Consider the following 26,876-nt stretch of genomic DNA (forward strand, 5'->3'; position numbering starts at 1 on the left):
CTAGGCAGATTAAGAGTTAAGTAATACATATAAATAAAAACTTATCAAATAGCTTCTTATGAAATTGACTTTTATTTGTAATTATGTACAAAAAGTACAATATAAATGGTAACTGTCATCATAATAGCGCAGAAAATATGTTTTGATTGTAAATTTATTTAACAAATGAGGAGTAAAAGATATCAACTCCGTACAAATTTCTGAGCCACTACGTATGAATATTTACATTTTGCTTATTACAATAATAATGCTTGAAGCAATAATCATCGTACAAAAATATATCATATTTTATTAATATTTCTATGTAATTCCACTGTCGTGGAATTGTCAGTACTCTTGACTAATAAATATTAGATTTTATTCCACTTTAATTAAGCAAACGTACATGTGCTCTCATACTTAATAACATTGCATTAACGCATTAAAAAAAAAACTGTCATTCTTAAGAAACTTTCACGCAGTGAATCACATATGTTAAAATTACTACTACCAAGTGTAGTCTGCAATAATAAAAAAATAATGTGTGATCATCAATATAAACACAGTTTCCTGATAGAAATCTAATACTGGCCAATTAAATTGAAAGACAGTAATTAATTATTTATTTGGAATACTAAAAGCACTGAACAATAGTATCAATACTTAAAATAAATAATTAATTATTTGCTTTCAATATTAAGTTGCTTAATATTGCATTTCTGTAAGGATTATTGTTGTTGAGATAGATATTCCACGCGAAACGTTACTTCAATTTTCATATTACACTTTATAAAAGAGTATTCTGTATTGTAAACGAGTACTCTATATAACAATCATTTTATTATAGACAGAGATATCTAAATTATTATTATCAAACTCACTCAAGCATTAAGAAAAATTCATATAGAACATGGACGCACGTATACCATTTCACATCTCGCTGTACAAGTAGACGTCGATCGACTCATACCCACGTTCGTGATGTACCTTAGACAGTGCCTCAAAGCACAGCGCATGGCGGCAGATACTTTATGATCAGGCGCCTTTGTCCCTTGCGGTGCACTCGCTTACTTTCTCGTGAAGCCCAGATATGAAGCAATGCCGTTAATATTCTCAAAGAAGATTCGATAAGCTTGCTGGCTGTCGTAGTGCACCGGACGTTCCTCCACCCATCGCTATAGTACAATAGGTAATTGTAGGTACTGATGTGGTGCATGGCAGTCGGCGGGGAAATGTGGAGTTAGAACGATAATGTACGATCACGCAATAAACGCAATCGTCTATTTCTGAGTGTATGTCCGAGCACACGATACTTTACCTGTAATTGGTACTAGATACTGTGGGGCGAATGTAGACTAGGAATGCAAAATGATGTAGAAGAGAAAGGGATATGAACAAAATTGACTTTCAAATATCATTTAATTCCATATTAAAATTCTGCTGTAATCTAGCATAGAAAAGGAATATTAAGCATTGAAAGTATAAAATTATAAAGAAAAAGGCCGAATGCTTCCATGCCTACATCGTAATTTGCATTTCTATATGAATAATGTTTGATTGTGAGTATAATATCGAGTTTATTTTTTATGGGTGATTTCATGGGTAAATCGCATGGAAGAATACGCGAAATGTATAAAACAGAACGATAATAAAAAATTTTATTGTTTGAAGTGTTATATTATATTTAAAAAGATGGCACTTACATGATTTTGTGTATAGCGAACAGTATTCTGGATAAGATTATAGAAATTTTAACTTACAGATCGAAATACACCATTTGCAACTGTAATCGAGTACATAGTCAAATAATCGCGCTTCGCATTAAGTAGATAAGGAAAGTTTTTATGTTCAACAGTATATTGTTGTATAATATACTTTAAAGGACACAGAATATGAAGTAGATAATTTTTTTTTAAATATATTTCAATCGAGAAATAAAGAGATACTCCAAAAGATATATATGTTGAAAAGACTAGATATTAAGCACTGCTAAGTGTTATAGCCATTATTGAAATCCGCGATGCTGAAAGATGACGATAGACGATTACATGCAAGGAATGATTCGATTTGATTGAAATTTACTATGTACAAAGAGTATATCATAGTTGTAGTATTGTAATGTTTGATGGAAAGTAATGTGTTATAAAAAAATAAAATAGCGATAGAAGAAAATATTTTAAATGTATTATAAAAAAATCGTTGCTGTATTAATGAAAGTTTATAAGTTAAATAATAAAATATTAAATGCAATGCAAAAATAATACGTGACTTAAGGTAACATATATAAATTACGACAACATTTTATAATAAACATTTAGATATTTGTGAATAAAATTTTGAAGTATAGTTTACAAACTCTATATTATTAATTGTTGGCAATATTAATTATTATATTAAGTTAAAGTAAAATAAAATGGAAAATTTTGAAGCTCATACGTGAGAGAAAATATAATTATAAATTTATGCAAACTTAAGGTTAGAACACAAATTTTTACCCCGCAAATATAATAGAGAAGTAAGCCTTAAGCCTTAAGGAATTGATCAATCGTAGTCGATTATTCTTCTCACATTCGACTGTGATTGATCAATTTCTTAAGGCTTAAGACTTATTACTCTATTGTGTTTGCGGGATTACATAACGCATAGTGCATAAGATAATTATTCAATCAGAACCTTTATTTCATGCCATGGGAAGACTCTGGTTGATCTCTTACACTTTATATGTATATTATGTAAAGATTTGTGCTCATATGCAACATTCAAGCTATAATATTACACAGTCACAAATAACTTTCGTACAAACAAAAAAGATCAACGTCAAAATTGAAACTCGACACATAAATAACATTCTATATTTCGAATAGTGAGTATATTACGTGTGAAATTCTTGTTGTCTTTTGTATGAAAGTGAAGTATAACGCACGATGCATTTTTACTAAAAAAAAAGTTGTATGTACATTTTGTTGATAAGGATTACTGTGGAAGCTAAAGGTGTCCTGTAACTTTGCCAAGGGTCCAGATCGATATCACGTTATTTTTAATCTATCTCGATATTAAAAAGTTAAAGTTTACTATTATGGTATGATCACATCAATATATTTACGAGTTATTATTAAAAAAAGTTTGAGATTGTAATTCATGAATCAATTATTATGAACCACTTTAAACAGCGACTCAAGTATGATCGACTGGCCAACTCTGTACTTTATCGCACTATGTGATATAATCAATTTATTCTACTTAAGCATGACTTATCGCGTCTAATTGTTTGCTACTTCAACACGTGCGTGCCTATGGGATGATCTTGTGTGGATGATTATAGTGCCTAAGGGTTGGGCTTCTTGACTCGTGGCTCGGTTGTTCGCCTAAGGGCACTCTGTTTATATCTAGATTGGTGAAACAGGTCTTCCTTTATTTCCCCAACTGCCCGTATGGGTCTGCTAAATTACTCACGTATTGCTCGGCGGCGTGACTCGTCGCCGGAAATTCAGCCCATTTTGACAAGTCGATGCCGGGTATAATACCACTACGACATGGGACTCTAGGATTTCTGTTATGAAATTAAAAAAGGGCAGTATATATTATATATTATAGTCATTTTTTTAAATTTCTCTAAAAATCTTTTAAGATCAAATAAAAATTGAAGCAAAGTAGAAACAAAATTAATTAGTCAATATAATGGATAAAATAAATGTAATGAATGAAGATACAAAATATATTAATAGTAATAGTAAATATTTTTATAGGCTCCATTTCTTTACTTTAATTTCTTTATTTTTAATGGAATATATTTTTTAAATGGAATATATATAAAAAATATTATGATATATATCATGTTTTTTTTATTTTTATTCAATAAATATTTTATTCAATAAATCATTATTATAAATCAACTTACATTTCGTGATCAGGAAGGACCATTGGATAGATTTGTACCGTATCAATAAGATCAGTATTGTCGCAGATCAATCTGGCGAGCTTCGTCTTTCGAATTTCGTTCAGTTGTTCTAGGAAAATAAAAGTGAAAATGCAATTTTAGAAGGTACTGCACTTCGTTACATATCGACTGAATGTCGCGAGTCCTTGGCTCACGCGACTCCCACCGGGAAGAGAATTTGAAAGGGTCTTACCGAGAGTGAAGGACGATGGCTGGTTCGGCAACTCGTACCAGAATCTATCACCACGACGCGAATGACTGAACTGTGTGGCAATTAGGCAAGCGAAGGTTGGCCCGAGCATGCTACCCGGAAGCGGTCTTTCGGATACGCCGCCCGACCATAAATCGACGTCTGCAGGATGTCTGAAAAAGAGCATGGCCGAGATGAAGCCGATATTTCCGAATACACTATTTTTAGCATCGATCGGTCCGCTGACTGAATAATGAGATGTTAAACTTGATCGTCCGATCCTTCGAAGGTTCGCTACCGGATTTTACAGACGTGTAATACTCACTCAAAAATAGTGCTATATCGTCTGACAGTTTCATTTGGCATGGAACCGAACAATTCATCAAAAGTGTTGGCATCAGGAAGGCCGCAATACTTTCTAAAATTATAAAATCGCAAAATTATATACATATCGCTGTGTTGATAGAAAAGTCATACAGTTAAAAATTGGCAACTTTTTAGTAGAGTATTTAAAAAATTCTTTCTGAATTGGAACGTTTTAATTAAATTCGTGAATAATACATAATTTCTTTTTCTTTCCACTATTATACTAATTTTCTATTATAATGTATTCTTTAAAACTATATCATGATTTCTCAAAATTTAAACACTGCAATTCTTAATAATGTTAAATTATAAGGTTTTGTAAATTTTATTCTTTATCAGATTTGTAACTTTTTCATATAATTTGTTGATAAATGTATTATTTTTCATTGTAATATAGTAATCTGTAGATTTGATTTTCTTTATCTCAAAAATCATTTATTACTTTTACCACTTTTCTATCAACATTGCGATATATTACTAAAAGTTTTTTGGTAATGTATTTTTGGTAATGTATTTGAACTTTCTCTGATTTTTAACAGAAAATTAGTTATCTCGATGACTTTTCCGTGAAGTTTTATTATCATTTAACTTTACTTCTGTTCAGTCTTTCGTTCTATTTATTTATGCTTAGTGTACGCTGACTATACAGAAGATTATTGTGATATACAGATATCTTAACTACAGTTAGTCAAATAAGTTTATTAATACAAGTATGGCTTAACAATAATTCACCTGAATTCCATATAACTTGGAATACCAAACTCACGTCCGCGTTGCATATTAAAGGATACCAAATCCAATCCGAATTTTGCTCCAACTTTTTTGAAGAGATGATTTGTCACCTGTAAAGAATAAACCGTATAGTACGGCATAATTGTATAATTTGTTTATGTTAATCATTGTTTTACTTCTTGCGTTATAGAATCGTCCATAGCTTGAGCAACTTGGTTCATCAAGCCCATTAAATATTCATCGAATACACCAGCCCGGTACAAGTCATACGGGCGTCTTATCAAATCTGAGAGTCTCTTTGAAGCTATAAAGATAAACATAAATAATTTGAAATCATATTTGAAGGAAAGAAAAATTAAATATTCTAACGAAAAATTGATGTGAGAGAGAGAGAGAGAGAGAGAGAGAGAGAGAGAGAGAGAGAGAGCCTTATTATCCATGATAAATTAAGATTATTATCCATGATTAAATATTTTAATGAGCAAGTTTCAAAATAAATTTCAGAATTTATTTAAAGTAATTGATGAAATTTTATTATTTATATATATTACGAATTTAAAATTTATCTGTTTAGAAGAGAAGTTTCTATTTAGCCTATAAGATTAAAAAAAAGATTTTAAACAAATTATTAAAGAATATATATATAATCAAGAGAAACGATTTCTAATATGGAAAGTTAAGCCATTAAATAATGGTTTGTTAGTGCAATATAATCTCGTTATGCAATTAGTATGTATTGTCGCCTTACCAATAAATTTATGAGCTTTACTCCATCGTTCTACAACCGTAGGCAATAGCGAGTGACCGAATCTAAAGGCAGCAGCAGCGAAAGCGTCTATTACGCCTGGATTTATGCTCGGATCGTATCCATCCCAATATTTCTATGGAAAATTGATATCTTAATGTCAACGCGGTTATTACTGTCAAAAGCTGTTCAACGAACGGCAAAAAAATAAATGAAAAATGTATCGTTAAATCTTAATTATTATAATAACGTACTATTATTATAATACATACATAATTATTAGACATTATTATTTCTGGATTTAAAAAATGAATTACTTTATCAATAATATTTATTAACGATATTTTAAAGTTATCTTTGTTTATAACAAATTATGTCTTCGTAATTTGTGCATAAATATTCATAAATTTTGTTTCAATTTGTTTCAGTGTCGTCAGTTCAACTTACTTCCTTCTCGAGGAGAAGTCCGAATTTCTCCATGACATCTTTGCCGAGTAATATGGGGAGGAACTCGTTATAAGTGACGTGTTGGATTTCCGCGATGACGATGCGCCTAGCTTCCTGAAAGAGAATCTCATCGTCCCAGTGCGGATTTATGACGGCCAATGCTTTAACAATCCGGTTATGCTCTCGCGCCATTAAAGTGTGCATGCAGGTAAGTACCAACTGTTCGTTTACACGAATCTCACCTATAACAGAATTGATACAATACATTTCCGAGATTTTAAAAGGATGATTAATTTTCGAAATTGAGAATGGTAGACGCGATGCTTTCATAAAAAGAATCGAATAATTCTATAGTTCCCAAGATGCTTTAATCAGCTTAAGAGATTTATTAAAATATATAGACTCAATATACGATAATTCATTGAATCATGTAATGTAAAACGAAGATTACCGATGCATCAATATAAGCCAGATAAAGACTTTTATTGTTAAATAATCAAAATTTAAACACAAAAAGAGTAATCTTTGTAATGTATCTTGATGTTCAAAATATTAGAAGTACATAGAGAATTCAATTGGAAAATATTGGAAGTTTATAAAGAATGTAATCACTTTATCGCACGAATATCTACATTTATAGGCTTGTATTGGCCTCGATTTGTTATACTTTTCTTAAGTCCTGTTACATAATATATTATAATAATCCATTTCATATAAAGAACGTATAAATTATAATTTTCATTAAATGTACTATAGCGTACTAATTTAATAATTTATTAGTTATTATAACTTTAATTAATTTAAATGATTTAAATAAAGATGACTAAATATGATAAAATTCCAAGAGTATAATACCTTTGCTATCGAAGCGTATCATCGAGTTCTTGTATTAATAACAGTAGAAACAAGAAATGTTTATCTCTGTTTATCTTATTTATCTCGTGTGAGTGATTAACATAATTTAATTTAATGAGTCAGTATGTTCGAAACTAAACCGAGATGAAAAATTGTTATCTTATTGATTACATAAAAAGTTGTTTTATCTTGTTATTACATGAACCTTTGTCTAGACGAATGGAAAATAATAATTATTGCAGCACGTGCGATTTTTTTTCTAACATTTCTATGATTTAATAAAAGTCGACCTTCTTGCGTCGCAGCCATTCTCTTTCTCACCCGTGTTGTATCGATTGATATGCTGATAATCATGTGATACGGTGCTTACCCCGTAATAGTAAAAGCGAGCATTAAGTTGGTTACCATACCATCCGAAATTTTTAAAAACTTAAATAATGACAGCAGATCTTGGGCAGCAATTGATTTTTCTGTAACATGCGATTAACGTAAGTACAGGTATGGGTCATGTTGCTGCTGAATGCTCTCACGATTGACGTGTGGGAGATTTACGGTTTAACACGCCGTAGCTTCGGGTCCAGGTATTCTACATGATTTATGGAATCGGTGTGCGCGATAAGTGCATATAATTATCGCCACGATCGAATTGTTTTGTCTCGTGAAATTGCCGACCAGATTCACTGTGCATATCACTGGACGGTTTCGCGGATGATCGACGAATTGACGTGGGAAAATGACTCCCGGGCGAGTATATGAAACGTAGGTGCTAGGCAAAATCAATCGGAGCAGTCGATCATGGCTATCTCGAGAGAGAGCGAGAGACGCTTAGTAAACGGCGCCATGAGAAGTCAGTAACGAGCGTGACTTACCGCTCCATTGTTCTTATACCATGAGAGACATAGAAAAATCGCCAGAAATTAGAATAGCTACATTAGTGCGGTTACATTCGACTTAGGCTGATTCGTGCATCGTACGTTCATTGTAAATTCAAGATATAATCGTGCTAATAGCCCACGCCTTACATTGCGTTTTGAAGCTATGTTTACCACTTTACGAAAGTCAATTTCTTTTAGAACGAAGCGATTGATTCGTCACGACTGGAATCCATAATACATTATATACACGCAAGGACATAACTATGCAATAATACGTAAAAAATACTGGAAAATACCATAGAATATTGCAATGAATATTTTAAACCGACTAAATATTTTGTTTGTCATACATTCTAACAATTTTCGATTTTTAGAGCAAGCACGAGAAAAATAATTTTTACAATAAACATTTTAATGATTCAAATCATAAATTAATTTTGATAAAATATTATTCAAATATTAAGTTTCTATCAATTATTCTGATTTTTTACGTTTGATGTTTTAAACGTCCAATTTTCAAATATTTTAATATTTTATATTAAGTAAGTCAGCAGCATTATTTAAGCTGCGATGTTAAAATAGCATTTTTTTTAAATTAATCTTAATATTAAAATTAATTATAAATATATAATGAAAAATATTTATAAATATAAATTACCAGCTTCGAAGCAATACATCGATCGGTTCGGTCGAGTACATCCTTCGTCTGGTATATCCAACTTTAGCGGCAAAAGATCTTTAAGGCCATACTCTGCAAAGACTGGATTCATTCGTAGTAATCCGCCATAGCCTGTTCGGAGTTTTCTAAAAAGCGAAATAAGAAGATATGTAGGAATCTTAAAAGCTATGTGCAAATGATAATATTAATGTAATTAATCCGTCATTATCTTTTACTTTTCCTTTAATACTTTTATATCGTATTTCTATATCATATGATTAGATGACTTGATATATTTCTATATCACATATGATTAGATGACTTGAGATTTTACGAAAATCAATGTGATAGTCTAATATTTTCAAATTATTTGAAATATTAAAATAAGTACTTTTTAGAGAAATTAGATAGAGAAATATATGTATTATTTATAGACGTAACAGATATATGTAGCAATCTATGATGTCACGAGGGAATGTGAAGTCCACAAAGATTGAGCAATCGCGAGATTTGTAGATCGCATCACACGAACATGGTAGAAAGTGCGAAGAACACGAGAGCACGTGCCCGTGTGTTGGAAAATGCAGAACAACGTAATGCTGATTTATTGTCCTTGATGACGTAACAGAGGCTCACATATGTACCGTTTTGAGGCGAAACGAAATTCGTTTCGCCAAATGCACGTGCAGAGATCCATAAAAGGCGAAAACCGACTTACTCACCCCTGGAGAATCGGTGACTGATTAATACAATTCCTCTCTTATGCTGTATTATTTTACACCGTGATAAATTATAAATGGATACAATTAAGATTAATTTTTCTCGTATGTTTTAACGCGTTTATATATGATGTTCTATTACTTTTTTTTAAACACATTTTAATTTTAAAAAGTTAGCGAATATGTGCTTATACATGCTGTATTCAGACAAAATTAATTTTAAATTCAATCTTATTTGGATCGATAATGCGATAAATTATTACAAAAGCATTTGAAAATAATTTTATATTATTATACGGGTTGAAAGCAACTTATTGTGATTTACCTAGCAAAAGTTTCCGTGATGCCATAAACCGTATTACCATCCAGTACACCCGTAAGAAGATTGAAAGGCACTCGGGAACCGAGACGGCAACCAGGTCGGACTGCAGGAAAAGCGCGAACGAAGTTCATGCATTGCACGTTGAACAATTTGTAGAAATAGTCGTCCTCTGGTATGAGGATCTCGTTGCAATAGGGATTCTTTTGGTGTGGCAGCCGACCACAGCATTCTTCCGGGTCGTTTCGGTTCAGAGGGTCTGCAAACACGATGATAGCAGAATAGATATGTAATGATAGCAGAAAGCGATAGCATTCCGATCACGTACGCGTAATCCATAGTTCGTGAGTGGCAGACGTGTTAGAGAATATCAGCACTCGTGATTGAATGGAACATTATGAATGTCGAATGTTTTCCCGGTTGTCGCAATGAACGGTTTCGTATTGAACGAGGTATAATAGAATCGACATTGTCTATTAATTATCCTTTCATACAAGAATATGCATATTATATGCGTGTCTAGGATTGATCTAAAGCTACATATAGCTGAATTGTACATTCTAAATTATTCTTTCCTTCGATAATTGACGTGGAGTATCGCAAATTATTTCAAAATGGCGCGATTTCAAGTCTGTCAATGGGCTTGCCAATTTTGACTGATACATTAGCGAATAATCTCGAGCTGAAGAACGCCCGCTCGGAACGTCGTACACGTGATCAGTTTATCCGGGCAAAGATCGTTCGCTTTCTCTCGTAGTTACCCTCCTTTCGATAAATACGGTAAACGTTGGAAGGGCCTATAAGCGACCTACGGATTCACATATATCAAATATCTCGGTACAGTTGCTCGGTACAGTCGACGCAATCAGTCTGCTGACGATTGAAAGCTTCGCTTTCTATTCTATTTGCACGATTGAATCAGTTGATTTTGATCATTACGGCATACGAACCGACAGCAAAACCATTCATAGTTTTTTTGTTGCTTTCTCTAAAATTTATTACATTATCACAGATGGTTATCAGTACATTGTGCAGTGGTCTTCACTTGTTTAAGATCATTTATTTAAGATTTCGATTATTGATCTCTCTTTTTTAGTAACTTAGACAAGATGGTTTTTATTGAACAAAAAACAAAAAAATTTTGTCGCATTAAATTAATATTTAAAATATTTATAATTATTATAATTATTTATTTATTACCTCGAAGAATTATACGTAATTCTGCATTTATTTTCCTGTTGCTGCATGAAATAAATAAGTTTTTTATTTAGTGAATATCTTGTAAAGTAGCATAAAATTACATAAGTATTTAATAATACTTTTGAAGCTGCCTTGGGTACTTTTTATACAGAAGCTATATGCATTTCGTGAGTCATTAAGGTGAGAAGTAGTTTACTGTATCAGATTGCTTCTCGTCCTGAAGTGAACTACAATATTCATGTAACATTGGCATTCTAATAATAGATTTAGATACGGAGATAATCCATGAAACGCATAGCTACATAAGTATTTACTTATTTGATTATATAAGTATATTTTTTTAATTAATGAGATTAACGGAAATATTATTTATCCACGTAAACTGATTGCTTTGCGGACATCGAAATCACCGCGGCGGAAAAATTTATCATGATTGTCGTGTATAAATACTATACTTTCGAATCTAATATACCTAAAGGCGTGGCGGTCAAAGTGTAATCGTGGTCCATGAATTGTCCCCATGCAATCACCATAACTGTGCCGGCGTGATCGTGATAACCTTCGTCAGGGTGCATGGTGCGTGATACAACTCGGGACAATGGTAGATCACGACCCGTTATGGATATCCTTGGCGCCGATAGGCCGTCTGCGAATTGAGGACTCATCAATCTGTAAAAGATAAAAAAAAAATATTCGCGTCGTGCCGAAAAAGAAAGGTCTGTGAGAAATGAAGAAAATGACGGTTACCTCGCGAAAGGCGACAGAGTGGCTCCCCAAGTTGGATTCTCTAAATTCGTACAGAGACCATCAAACCGTCGGTATTTGCCCGGTCTGCATTCTATGTTGCTAAGAAAGGCGGGACAAACTTCGCGGATCAACGTCTTCGAAGTGTCGATCAACGGTAGACTCCTCTGAATTTCTTCGTAGGTCAATCCGTACCTGAATGCCGATGATTAGAAAGTAAAATCAAGGAAACGCGATCGGATCCCAAGGCGGGAAAGTTCGTCGGAAGAGAAAAGGAGAGATTACATAGGCTTGAACGGGGAAGAAACTTACGTTTGCGCGAGATTCGTAGTAATGTCGAGGAGCAGCTCACCAACCGTCGCCAGATCCTCCGGTCGCCACATCTCCGACTTTGGTCTCGCGACGTCTGCGAGTGATTATGTGTGAGCGACAGTACGAGAAAGCCGCGTGAAAACGAAGTAAAAAATAGCAAATACGAGATACGTGCGTGCGGCGATCATTCGTTATGAGTTTATATGGGATCGAGATTACACATTATTACGCGACGACACGCCGATATCTTATTGATCATTGTTAGCAATAAATTATACGGACATCGTGCAATTAATTCTTGTAATGCAATTTTATATACTCACTGATGCGCTTCCTCGCCTCGACGTAAGCATGATTTATGGCGTCGAACGTGATACAGGTTTGAGTTCCTCCTGCGGTAGTAGGACTACGGATAACGAAAGAATAAAGATGAAAGTTGACACGTGTTCGATCTTTGAGTGCAGATATTATTTACAGACTCTCCTCTCTTCTTTCCCTTCCTTCTTCATCTCACCGGGTTAATTACTCAACGTTGCGCCTACTTTCATGAGAAGCCGACTCGCGAGAACCTTGCGTGTGAATTCGTTCGTACAGATTATGATGCGTACACACGCAGAATGTCTGTATGTGCGGATATTTCGTATCAAGGTAATCCGAAACTATCCTAGATATGCTCTCTTATGAATATGAGCGAATTGACTTTCATATCCTGTTTCCGTCATAAAATATACTGGCATTGAGACGTGCCGCTCTTCGGCTGCGTCGACGAAGGTTGACCCAGCAATTCTCTACGTCGTTTCTCTACATCGATATTGCGCTCTTACCTTCCGCCTTTGATTCTTTTATCTTCTCATTTTAATCGCCCACTATACATATGTATATATATTAGGTGTTGGAATTAATTCGTAGCGTTTTTAATGAAAGAATGTTATTTATTTCACATGAGCATTAAAAAATACATTAATGAAAGTACTTCCCATCACTTGTAAAACGCTACGAATTAATTCCAACACCTAATAATATACATTATTTTTTATCTATTCCTGCATAAATTTTTCTCATTAATTGCTTATTCTTTGAAATTAACATAAATTTTGTTTTGGAATTGTATACCTTCATCTTGATGAGATATGGATATCAATTTTGAAATTAAGTTTGAATCAAACGATTACAAATTGAATATATTATATTAGTTCAGTATTTTAGTGTCTTCAGTAGTTTATGTTTGTTTTCATGACATCAATGTAGATTAACTTTCTTTTAATCTCGATTCAACTTAATCTTCATCTTTTTCCAATCCTAAGAATTAGAAAAAGATGCAAAGTGAGTTGAACCGAAATTAAAATTAATCAGGATGAAAACGGGCATCAAAATTTAGAAATAATATTATATATTTATTTTGCAATCGTTTGATTTAATTAACAATTTGACTTAATTTACATTAATGTGGAAACAGGATAAATATATCATATGTATATAATCTGTTTTTACATAATACTAATCTCAGTATATTTTTGAAATTTAGTTTATAATATAAGACTTTATATTAACGTTCACCTAATATAATTTTTTTTTTTAACATAACAGGATCTCAACTTACTTAAGACACTGACTCGTGAAACTATTAGAGTTCACTCGAGAGGCGGTCTTTCTAAATACTGATTCAAGTAGTATAAATCACTAATTCAAGTACTTGAAGTGCAAAATCGGAAAGACGCAAGAAAGGATTTCCCGCGTCTAATTGCGATCGAATGTTTCGACCGTTGTGCCGTAATCAACGTAATAATAACGAAAGCATTCTATAATGGTGTCGTGCATCGACGCACTTACCATAACTGGTCTGAGCGACGGCCACAGTCCCATTCCCTGCCGCTCGGTGATAAATGTGGATTGCGCTAACCAGAGAACCTTTTTTTCTGATACATATAAATTATATTTCAGCTCACGGCATTCGTACTTTAATACGCCATTTAATAATCACGTTGGCGCGACACGCAAAGTATTCGTAGTGTTCGAAAATAACCTGCCCCCTTATTGCCTCCGATCGTTTCGTGCGTCATACCATCTTTGTTTCGGCGAATATCGATAATTGGTGCAATAATATTCTCATATATCGTGTCCGTTCCTGCTTTCTCACGAGTGATCTTTTTGGATATTGTCATTGATCACTTTTGCAACCGTCAGCACGAGCTATTTCGACCTCCAGATCGACCGTATCGTTTCGCGATGCAATTACGAACTAACGTCTCGTTATGTCGTGTCCTCGGGCACCTATTTGACATTCCATGAGTGTTGCCTTCATCTTAAAGTAACTACGTGACATCGCTAACCGGACGGCATTACGACGCCACGCCGGCTACCTAAACGGTCACAGATCAGACTTGTCTGACTATGTTTATTCCTGATTACTGATTATTAAAACTCGCTAAGTGTAAATAATCTATATTTGTGTCAAAACTTAAAATGAATTTTATGTATAATTTTGTGTACTGTGCAATACGAAAAACATGTGAAAAATTAGAATACACAAGTAAACAGAAAAATAAACAGAATAAATAAAGTAAAAATTAATAAAATATAAATAGAATTGTATTCTGAAATCCAACACAATTATGAATCGTTTAAAGTGGGTTTTTCATGATAAATTATATGGTTGCTGCTTTTATATATGATTTTCATTATATTTTTATGACGATATGCAAAAATTGCATATTTTCTTTTTAATCATATAATGTATTATTTTAAAGATTTGGATTGATTAAAATTAAAATTATTAATTATTTATATTTTTTTCTATGACTAAAAAAACACAAATAATAATTAAAACTTTAATTTCGATTTTAATTCTTCCATTAACTATTTAAAAAACAAAATTCTTAATGAGAAGTGTTTAGTGCTTTTACAATAAACTGCACTTATGCGAACTATAAATACGAAGGTACAAGAGTTTATACACTTACTTATACATGAAATTGTGAGTCGTGATCACTGTTGTCACGAATGATCAGCTGTTTATTAAGAAAACAATGTTTACCAAGAGGTATATAAAAATCTTTTAAAGTGTCTTTTTAAACTGTAATACAATTGTAATCTTAATAACGTTATTATGACGAGAATTAAGTTTATAACAGCGCAATTATGACTTCTTAATAACGCATGTCACTGTGTTGTTGAAATAATCGTAGTTGACCGCGTGGAATTAAGGACGGTGATAATATACTTGGCATGTAATTCCAATTAGTTTTCTTTTAGCTTCAAAGCGAGGATGTTTCGGCTACTATATTCTTCAGAAATTTATAAAGCGGTTATTTCAACGCGATCGCCTTATAATTTGTTAGTGGAGCACCTCAAAAGTCTCAATTAGTGCTAAACTTCTCGTACATACGAGAAGTTAAGACCATGCCGCTGTTCGTGATCCGAAATCGACGCGTTTTAAAGAGATCTCGTAACTTTGTTTTAAAAAATCGCAATCAATTATGATTAATTGCTACGAGCGGTGCATTTTTTATCACACATTACAAAAAAGTACAGCGAAACGACGCAAGTTAAATCTTAATTTTAGCATCCGAATGCCGTTCAAAAAATTTCTTTCTTAATTTTCTGTTCTATAAATCATTTGCAGCCGTCTTTGTAACCGTGTTTCTCCAACATCTCGGCCGCCCAGCTGAATTTGATTCTTAAGGACACTTTATGGGAGTATTCGAACGATAAACGCCACCGTCCCGCCGGTTGCTTGACGCGAAGAACGGCAGTTAATCACGAGTTTCAAGGCGGTTACGCGTCTGAACGTGGGGATTATTACTGCGGCTGTCTGTACGGTAAATACGATTCTGTGCACGAGACGATGAATGGAACAGCACGCGGTTTATTGCAATATGTAACGGTCACTTTCGTTGCATGACGCATTTATAGCTCAATACCATATAAATTTCAGCTGGCAATGGCCGCTTTTAAGAGCTCGACAGAGAACGTTCGAATTTTATCACCATAAAAACAATGTAATCTATACAGAATCATAGGCATGCGGAACAGTTTGCGGCAATATAACCACAGTAGAACATTGTGCGTTCGCACAGTAGAATCGATAAGATTGCATTAGAATCCGCTAGTCCTGCGGGAACAGGATGATAGTGAAAGTCCTGGCCGTACGACTAAAGTTCCCGCTTTCTCTAACCCTCTAGAATATCAGCTGATGAGGACTTACTTTGTTACGTAAGTGTACTGCGCTGCCATGCAGTTAGTAAACGCGATTCATAATCGTGCGTTTCCTAGTCATTACAATGTGTCTTGGAATAGACGTCCTAGCTGATAAGATGCTTTTTATTTATTGTTATGGCATTCTCGTGATCGACAGCGCGGTAAAAGACAGTATTTTGCTTGAGCGATATAATCAATGATCATCAATCGTAGATAACTGTGAGTAATAATCAAATTTATGATAAACTGATAGAATGATTAGATGCAGCTGTCTTAATAGTTAAAATATATACAACTGTTTTCAATCACATTTCTTATTAATGGCAAATATTGGAATATCCTAGAAAAAACATTTTATATTCGACAGACTTTTGAAAAATTATCATGATTACTATTTAATGTAAATACAATTAATTATTAAGTTCGAGTAATTGCAAAAATAATATTTCTTTCAAAATAATATATCGTAAATGATAGATTACTTGAAATAATTTAATAAATGATATTAATCAAATAGATTACTGTGACTATAATTATCAATTATTTATTATATTTACTGTATTTGACGCACTATATTTGAAATTAGAAAATACATTTTATATTGTCGGAAATTGTAATACTAAAAATTTATAATAGATATCCATTTCTATTTCCCACACTTATCACATAATAATAGCTTTAAATACAAAAAAATGTGTAAAATCTAATAATATAGATCTGTTACAATTAACCTAATCTGTGCAAAAATATTTTTTTATTTAGTATTTATGCTTCATAGCAAAAAAAGTATTTAAAATTATATTACAAATTTTATTATAACCTTATTATACGTTGATATTATATGTTAATAAAATTCTCACATTATATGATAAATTCGAGAAAAACTTTCGAAATTAATTAAGCAATTCAAATTATATGATAAATTCGAAGAAATATTTCGAAATTAATTAAAATGATTTATTATGCAATTCAAATTAATTTTTTGTAAGAAAAGAAAAAAAAACTAGCATTTCTGTAAGGTATTTTCTTAATGGCGTATTAATTAGCCTATTTATCGAGACATAAAAATTCACAGGCGGCAATACTTTACGAAAGTTCGTATCAGTTACTTGGAAGGAATAATTCCAGTTCTCTTGATTTCGCGTTGACTTTCGCTAAATTAAGATCGCTATCGTCACGCAGACTCGTACTTCGGTCTTAATGTGAGCACTTACAACGATCCGCGGAGTAAATTATAGGTGTAGTCATAAACGCTGGTTCTTCCACGGGCGTCCAGGATCAAGGCGCACTCCTCTCCGTTTGCATAAGAGTCGAAAGGTTGATACTGCAGCCCATTACAATGTGCTGTTACCAGCAACAGCAGCAATCCGATTATCGCGGAACGCGTCCGCGTTATCGCGAATCTGCAACAATTCAGTACAAACGATTACATCAAAGCGTATCATAGCGCGTTTGCATAAAAAATTACTCGATGTTGCCCTAAATCACAGACATACAGGTTTGCATAGATTATTACAAATCCGATCGGAGATCCCTTAAGATGAAAAAGGTTGATAATAACGAAATAATATGTATATTGAATAAAAATACTCTTTAACTTATCTAAAATATTTTTTTATTTTATATATTGCTCTATTATACAAATTATTATAATGGTAATGAATATGAGTGATTAACACAAAATTGGCAAAATAAGTTGTATATTATATCATTGAATGCAAAATGTTAATTGAAACAATCAATGGCTGCGTTTAGCAAAAATATAACTTTGCAACTATAGATTCTGTAATATGGGTTTTTTTTTACTTTTACTTGATAAAAATCTAAAAATGTATAAATCAATTATATTAAAGAATCTTGTAAAACTTTTTCTGTACACTGCTAATATATTAGGGTATGTAGCAACGACAGTTTCCGCATATTTTCTACAAAACATTTATACTGTTCATGAGGAATCTTATATGTATATACATGATTTCGTATTTTTTCTTTTTTTTAATAAAGTAGTAATAAAAGTCTAATAAAGTAATACTGTAGACAGTAAAAGATTATATTTCTTAGAGAAATCAGGAATATGAATAAAAACGAGTATTAGAAATATTTTTAAGAGATCTTTATCATTATTATTGACATAATTATATTATCAAATTTTACGTTAATAGCCTGAACATCATAATACAATCATATCATAATATCAAACGAATAATTACAGCAATTACTTCGATATTCATTGGAAGGATTATTGGATATAAGATTGTGTGTGTAACTATTTCGGTTCAGTTGGCTGGATTGCTTTATAAGTCTGAATAGACAGAAAGAAAAATTTTACTAAAATATCTAAAAATGTAGATAGATACGGATCTGAAAATTATTTTATTGGACCATCAAAATATTATGTAAGATATTCAAGCATGAGTAATACTGCAAAAAGTTTTAACGTTTTAGCAACCTTGCGTTCTACATAATTATTTTGATAATCTGGAAGAAACAATATTTATTTTCAGATCTGTATCTAGCTAAATTTTTAGAAACCAACAAAACTGTTCTTTCTATGTGGAATTTGATAAAGAGATTATAATTATCAAATATTTAATGTAATTAATTATGTTTTCAAAATGTAGTAGTTGTATAATATATTATGTGTTATTGAAAATATTCTTTTAAACTTCTACTCTATGAAAATAACTATTTATATAGAGATATATTATAAAATTCGATAAAAAGTAAAATCGAAAATTAAAAAAATTCGATAAGTATTACTGTTTTATATATTAATACTTTAAAGTAACTTTAAATGTAATTACATTAAACAAAATAATAAAGTAATAAAATCAGATTTTTTTGTAAAAATTGTTTAGAAATAGGGACAATGTATCGGGAGGGTTTCTACAATTTTGAATTCAGTGAAAAGTTATAAATAATGATGCAGCGTAAAAAAAATGCATTTTTTGATAAAATTACTTCTTACGTAAAGAGGTCATACAAAATGATAGGGTGAATTCTCTGAGGGAACATTTTTTTGCTTGATAGCTCGATAGCATCTATTGCATCATATTGCATTCTTATTTAACATGTTCGATACATTCTCGAGTGAAGCGGAGAAACCGAGATACAAAAGTCGAAGCTCTTCCGTAATCCATTCTTTTAGCACAAGAAACGCATCGCGGACATCTCCAGTCCGTCCATGGAAAGTCAGTCTTACATTTTGTATTCCCACACTTTGCGATATATTTGCATATGTAAACGTGCAATTGATATGCATATAAAATTGTGTGGTAACAAATACATTTCGTGCATTTTGCATTTTTATTAGCAGGTACCGTAACATCTGATTTTTAAGTTTTATAAGAAAGAAAACTTTCTTCCTTTCTAATTTCATTATTTAAGGGATTTTCTGTAATATACATTTAAATCTAAACTTTAAATGTTAATCTTATTAATTACATTTCGCTTTGCTTAAGACGTATTACATACAAAAATTATATTTTGATGTAATAAAAATTTACGTTAAAAGAACGAAAAAAAAATATATAGAGTGTATAGTTATAGGTCTTCCACCACCTTGAACTTTTTAGTGAAACATGCATCAAGATTAATTACTATCATACATCCATGCTTCATTCACCAACGCTTGTCATGAAATTACATTAATTTACGGTACAAATTGTACGTTGGAAATAGCTGACAGGTATTCGCGCTTGCCTTGTAGTTTATTACCGCCGATGAAAGTGCCTCCTGTACACAATGATTAGATAAGACTCAATTGACATTTAAAGTCATTCGGATTCTCTTCCATTTTTTGTTCATTTCCAATGTGTCGATTTATAAATAAAACGCAACTCGATAAACTGGTCCTCGCATATTCTAATCTTAGATCATGATTAGCCAATTACTTTTAATAGAAATTATTTACATTTCAGTGACTTGCAATTGATATAATTTGTTCTTTGTTTAATATAATTTACAGTAGAGAGAGAGAGAGAGAGAGAGAGAGAGAGAGAGAGAGAGAGAGAGAGAGAGAGAAATCCTTTTGCACGCTTGCTATAATGATTATATGTTAATAAAAAGTTTTTATTAAAAACACGTTTTCGTGTTCATCTGTTTATATATGCTATAAAACAAATGTACATTAAGATATTTCAAGTTCATGTTGAATAGAGAATTATATTTAATTTTAAAGTTTTTATCTATCCATGATGCACATACTGATATTTTGAGAGGTCTTCTAGAAAAAGGAAGAAGAGAAAAAAATTCATACATTCACACAGCCAAGTCTCGTTTCATAGGGAAAAAAAAACATTTAATGCAAATAAACGATTTACTTTTTTCATGGTATTAAATTATCTTATGAAATCAAAAGATTGGAGAAATTTTTCGTGATCACTGGATGGATCATGGTTCATTAACTAAGTAGTATGTCAATTTATCGTTGATTGTCTTCTTGCGGAAACGCCAGTCTTTTACCGGATTACGAGTGAATTCAGATTGATATTCCGTGTACGTAATCGCGTGAAATTCAATCGGAGAGCGTGCGAAACAGTGGTCAGGAAGCGTACGAAAAAGTGAAAATTCGTCAAAAAATCAGCCGCAAAATACCGCAAGAAAATTGTTCCTTATTGTTGCATAAGACATTTAACTTTTAACGCGTTGATAAAATCTAAAGATGTTACAACTATGTTATATATGCACTTAAAAAATTAGAAAAATTTAACAAATTTAAAAAATTAAAAGAATTATATGCAATACATATACATTTTATTATTAGGTGTTGGAATTAATTCGTAGCGTTTTACAAGTGATGGGAAGTACTTTCATTAATGTATTTTTTAATGCTCATGTGAAATAAATAACATTCTTTCATTAAAAAACGCTACGAATTAATTCCAACACCTAATACATTCCGAATTGTATGCTGTAATTACACAGTAAATGATTTTTATTATACGAGCAAAGACATATTGATTGCAGGTTTCTTTTATGGTGAACGGATTGTAATTAAACTTAACCTACATATTGCTTATTTGCTGTAACAACTAAAAAAAGTTTTCTTGAAAATGAGTTCGAATGTTTGCAATTATTAAAATTTTGTAATATTAATTTTGACAGTAGAGAAATAAAAATATACTTTTGAAGTGTGTTTTACTTTTTTTCTTTAAATTTCTTTTTTACAACTAACTAAAAAAAATGATAATTTTTTAGTTATGTCATTATTGTAGTAATTAAAAGCGATATCTTACATGGACTTAATAAAATGATAAACATCACAATTGCTGAATTTAATACTATAATTACTTTTATAAATCATTTTATAAATATTATAATGTTATTATTTCTATTTATTCTATATATGATAATATTGAATTGATAATCAGCCAATTATTAATTGAAATAAGACTTTATTATCTCAGTATATAATTTTAAAAAAGTGTAACGAATTATAAAAGAATTTAGATTACTGTAAAAACGTTTAATTATATGTTTCTAAATTGCATAAGATTAGAATCTATAATTATATATACATATATATATATATATATATATATATATATATATATATGTGTGTAATATAATGCAAGAATGAATATGAAATTTCTGATGATAAGCAATGCGTTGGTTATTCAAACAATTCAAATGTTACAATTGATTAAATTAATAAAGTAGAATTATGCAAAACAGTGTATTGGAAGTTGTAATGAAAACTTTTATTATATGCTAATCGATTATCATCGTTGTGCCGACTACATCATCATGTCGCAGCGTCATAGATTAAATAATTGTTATTAAGTAGGCGGACAGTGATCGACTATTTCTCAAGTGTTTGCAAACTCTTACACTTTATGTGGATGCGTATCTTATTTGACAATTAAAAATTCGAATGATTTACTACCTCGGTGAAAGGATTCGAAAGTAGGTAAAAGTAACACGATACCTACAGAAGGTCGAGTTTAGATTACAAGACATCTGTGACTATCTAATCTTTATTTTGCGCTATGCTTTAAACTCCAGCTAATCATGCGCTTGTCATTTTGCGTGACGACGCGTTTTCTTTAAAGAATAAATCGTGTAAATGATGAGACAAAATCCTCTAGATCGATCGAAATGATTGCTTTCTCGCGGGATTCTCCTTTCACCTTTCGCGGACCCCGCGCGATGATAATAGATATGAAGAGTCACGTACATTTTCGCCCCATTTGTATCCTCGACCCAATTCTCATAATTACTCGTATTACTCGTAATCATTTTTCCGAGCTTCCGTCTTTCTCAGGAAACCTCAAACTCTTCTTTCTCACGTTCAAGAAGATCGCGAGAGATTGGAAAAACTGATAAGCAACGGTGGCACTAATTTATTAATTTATACAGGCGCTAAAATGTCTTAATTTTGGTAAAGCAATATCTTGAGATGATTTAATGCTCTGTTTGTAATCTGGTGAAAATTGTTATAATTTCATTCTCTTTTTTCGAAATAAAGAGACCAAAATCTAGTTTTTTCTTTTAAAATATCTTATTAAAAAACTATTTAATAATGTAAAAAAAATGTTAAAAATTAACCCTGAATCTTTTTCACATTTTTTGAAGGTTTATAGAACAGTAAACAAAGGACTAGACAAAGAGAATATAATTGCAGAGTTAAAAATTTATAACAATATGTCAATATGTGACAGATATGATAATATTTCTTTTAACTTATTCTTATCACGCATAAGATTTGTTGAAGAAAAGTTGATTTCTACTAGAAAAGGGATTAAAAATTAATTTTATTTAATACTATTAGCACTATCAATTTATAGCATGCATAAGATTGAAAAGAAAAGATAGAAAGCTTAATTATCTTCAACAGTGATGTTCCGACATGTATTTTTGGTCCATTTTATTTCAGAAAGCAGAAAATATAGAAGATAGAATATATATAAAAGATGTTTTTTATCATTTTTATTTAATATACTGGAAATTAATACATTATGTGCCTATATGAAGCATCCTTATATAAAAGTATATACTCGATTATTTACGACATTATAGCTGCGCGCGACAAAACTTTAAAAATAAATTGATCTTCTTCTGTTTCCTGGCAAAATAAGATCCACTATTTATTACTAAAATTTTTAATAAATCAACTTTTATTAGCATCAAATGTGTATTATACTAAAATGTGTAAAAAATTATCGATAGATATATATCTTTTTAAATTCTAGGTAGTTTTCATCATATCTTGTTATTAGCAAGAATCGATTATCAATTTTCTTCTTGCAATTTTCTTCCTGTTGAGAAGTCGCGAAAAATATAAATAAAAGTCTTAGAATTCTCTAGCAATACTTTATGTTGACAATAGCCTTCCTTTTGCGTGTGACACGCGTCGATCGCTTAGAATTCTTCTGTAGAATTTCTTGATTTATAATTCCCTCGCACTCACCCGTTGTGCATTCTTCTACCACGTGCTCCACGTTGCTAATGATTTATGATGATCGAGGATCAACGACACAGTCAAGGGTTGTCGTCAAGGGTTGTAATTGTCAATTTGCACGATTTTCGGTGCACTCTCTCGACACACGCGACACGCGACGGAGAAGTGAGGATAATCGAATGCCGGCAATGTTTCTGTCGGCTAATGTCTTTGCACGTGTCCGAGAAACCGTTAAGGTAATCACTATTGTGTGTACCTATTCCTCCACCGTCTGTCGAAATGTATTCGTACAATCGACCAACCACTTCTCTACTTGCCGGAAATAATCCAGCTTGCAGCGGTCGGTTATCACCGATCCTAGATGGTTGCTTTTAGATCGAGTCGCACTGATCGACTACGTTAATGTGGTACTCGCGATCGTGTCCTGCCTTCCTGCTGCATAGTTCTTTATGAAAGCGCAGAGTGTGCACCGTCCTGGTGGTGGAAAGCTCCCTAAAAGCGCGGAACTGATTCGTGCCGACTCGTGGAAAGGAAACGAGAAGAGGGAGAGGAAGCCGGAGAGGGAGAGTTGAGAGGAGACGAGAGAGGTGGAGGAAAGTTATTTTATCTTACATTATGTACCCGCCAGGTGAGCGAGAAAGAACCACGAGAAGTTAGCGGTGGACGTGATGAAGAAGAAGGAGGCGGAGAAGTTGTAGCTCCCGTCCACGTCTTACTTTCCTTTCTCTAAACGAGCCGCACGGCTGCTGCCCTCGATTCGAGACATCGATTGTGTCCCGCCGGTTCTCCAAAATACGCGTCACCGAAAATGCCGTTCGCTGAGTCCGACAATGGATGCTTTCTTTCTTCGTTACCTTTCGATTACATTTTTAAGGAGAACGACGCCGACAGAATCGTTCCAGCCACGCGACGTCGATCAAAGATGTTGCAAGATGATTGATAATTGATGGGGTATCATGAGCTTGCGAAAGACAAGCCTCGTATATGTTCATCCATTATTTGAAAAAAAAAAATTGGAGATTAATATCCTTATGTTTTGGAGTATTCGATACATAGTACAGTTCTCTTCGAGTTCAAACGAATGAATTATAGTCCGTCTATTGCTATCATCATTCACTTCATCTGCATATAAATCAGCTTGCATAACTTTTCGGGCAAAGTAAATCGAAATACTGCAACTTACATGAATGCAAATTGCAGTATTTTTTATAGCACATTTTCTTTAATATAAGTAATAGTAAACAGGTTAAAAGTAAATGGTTTGTAACATTACCTTGATTAGATTTGTACTTGTATAACACCCACCAGTTTCTTGAGACCATAGCCTCAGTCTGCTGTCATTTCACACTTAGATTTAATGTCTGTTCACTCTCAGTTCTTCTCTGAGTTCAAGAAATATTTGGCCTAGAGATTTATATTTTTCTCAAGCGGACTGAATAATAATATAAAATATATATGTTATTCTCTTCTTTCTTTTTACGGGTGGTATGATTTTTATTCAGATAAAAGTTGTAAATAATGTATTTTAAATGTGATTAACAAAAGTTCATTTATTTTATTTAACATAAATTGTCTATCATTAGCTTGGATTATCGGCAACCCTTAGCTAACTTGACGCTATCGCTCTAGACAGTTTTTAATGATTCTCTTTTGCCTAATAAAGAAAATATTGTAGTCCTATTAGGTGTTGGAATTAATTCGTAGCGTTTTACAAGTGATGGGAAGTACTTTCATTAATATATTTTTTAATGCTCATGTGAAATAAATAACATTCTTTCATTAAAAACGCTACGAATTAATTCCAACACCTAATATCATCCAGGTTTATTTTGGTTCCGATCTTAGTCTGTCAATTTTTGTTATCTCTCTTGAAAATTCTTTGATTTTTTTTTATAGTAATTATAAAATTAAAGAAAGATATATAGCATAATTTTGGAACTCGATTAGACTCTATATTCGTTATGTAAGTTATCTGCAAAATATTCTATTACATAAATTATGAAAGTTACCTTAAATATAATCTTTTAGATACTTTAAATAATTAATTGCAAATTGATTTATGTAGATCTGTTTGCTTTAAAGGAGCCTGAGTGAAGGATTGGCAAGGATTTACGAAATTTCCTTTACATGGCGATAATTAGCTCGCACAGTGCTTACTCCTTTTTGTAAATGGAGACGTAATCGCGTAGTCGATAATGTTTGGTTGTCAGCTAGCGGCCAGCACGATAACGCAATACGGTTGAGAAAGCGCATTGTGCATTTCGCCTGGCCGTGAAATCAGTTTTGTTCTGCGATGGTTGATCGACTTTTTTCGCGACAGAGAGAATTAAAATATCGCAAAAAATCATGATGTCACGATAAATCAAATGACTCGAAATTACGTCACTTACGTGACTTAATTGCGCACATTACCGATAAATATCGAAAGAAAAAAATTTAGTCAATTGATGCTACAAAATTCACTTAGAAACATGACTTCGAAATATGACACTTAATTTCAAGCGTGCAAATGACTGTTTATTAAATTTTCATTAAAATATAGCTGTCTGTTTAGTTTTATTTTTACATTAAAAATTAAATTCCATTATTATTATATTTAAACGTATATACATAATTATTTACTTTAAATGAGCTTTTGTTCTTTGTTTCCTCTACAAAAATTTTAAGACTTTTAATTGCGGAGTACTTCAATTTAATGTTAAATAGTATCGATGATGGGCGTAAAATAATTCGAAAAACTTATTATTTATTACTATTTATTTCTTTATATACATTCTTTATTTTACAAAATGTCTGTAAACACAAAATACGATCGATCTGTTTTTTTTTATCTGCCTTTCACTTTCCTTTTCAACCTGAAAGTTTTGCCATCATATATGGAGCACATTCCAGGACGATAGTACTTACGAAAGAGAGATGTTTAGAACGTATCGCCTGGGGCGACATATCTATCTTCATTCTATAATAAAGAGACTTCGTGTATATGTGGCTATAAATATCTACATATATCCTTTTCTAAGAAAAAAAAATAATGAAATTAATACATAAGATAGATGAATTTACAGTTTGTGAAATCCGTTTGCCATATAAAACTATGGGTTCAAAAAATTACGTTTCCGGATTGCGATAAATTATCATTAAATTATCATTAAAATATTTTCCTGTCGTTCATTTGGTTCAGTAAAAAGGATCTGTTTTG

At 32.1% G+C, this 26,876-nt stretch overlaps 1 protein-coding gene across 2 annotated transcripts; it reads right to left on the minus strand.

The window, feature by feature from the left end:
• Positions 1–136: 136 nt before the first annotated feature.
• On the minus strand, positions 137–26,682 carry cysu (peroxidase homolog). 2 transcript variants are annotated; one of them, XM_011051533.2, is made up of 17 exons: positions 23,687–26,682; positions 17,490–17,678; positions 12,402–12,484; positions 12,079–12,172; positions 11,770–11,961; positions 11,495–11,691; positions 9,829–10,081; positions 8,785–8,930; positions 6,397–6,638; positions 5,953–6,085; positions 5,381–5,508; positions 5,205–5,314; positions 4,432–4,524; positions 4,110–4,279; positions 3,878–3,986; positions 3,433–3,529; positions 137–1,154 (listed from the first exon to the last, which is right to left on the minus strand). In XM_011051533.2, the coding sequence occupies exons 1-17, from the start codon at positions 23,695–23,697 to the stop codon at positions 1,047–1,049; spliced, it is 2,355 nt and encodes a 784-aa protein (XP_011049835.1). In that variant the 5' UTR covers positions 23,698–26,682; the 3' UTR covers positions 137–1,046. The 2 variants fall into 2 exon arrangements, with proteins under 2 accessions (XP_011049835.1, XP_011049836.1); XM_011051534.2 differs by lacking the exon at positions 137–1,154 and adding an exon at positions 1,624–3,365.
• Positions 26,683–26,876: the final 194 nt, after the last annotated feature.

The sequence above is a fragment of the Acromyrmex echinatior genome, chromosome 3, assembly GCF_024713525.1.
Source record: "Acromyrmex echinatior isolate Ae372 chromosome 3, ASM2471352v2, whole genome shotgun sequence".
NCBI classification, from domain to species: domain Eukaryota; kingdom Metazoa; phylum Arthropoda; class Insecta; order Hymenoptera; family Formicidae; genus Acromyrmex; species Acromyrmex echinatior.

Excerpts from the sequence above, each read along its gene's own strand:
- cysu (XM_011051533.2), bottom strand. Across the intron at positions 12,485-17,489 it reads AATTTACTCCGCGGATCGTT|TCCTACTACCGCAGGAGGAA; the intron begins GTAAGTGCTCAC and ends CGTTATCCGTAG. Across the intron at positions 3,530-3,877 it reads GTCCTTCCTGATCACGAAAT|AAATCCTAGAGTCCCATGTC; the intron begins GTAAGTTGATTT and ends ATTTCATAACAG.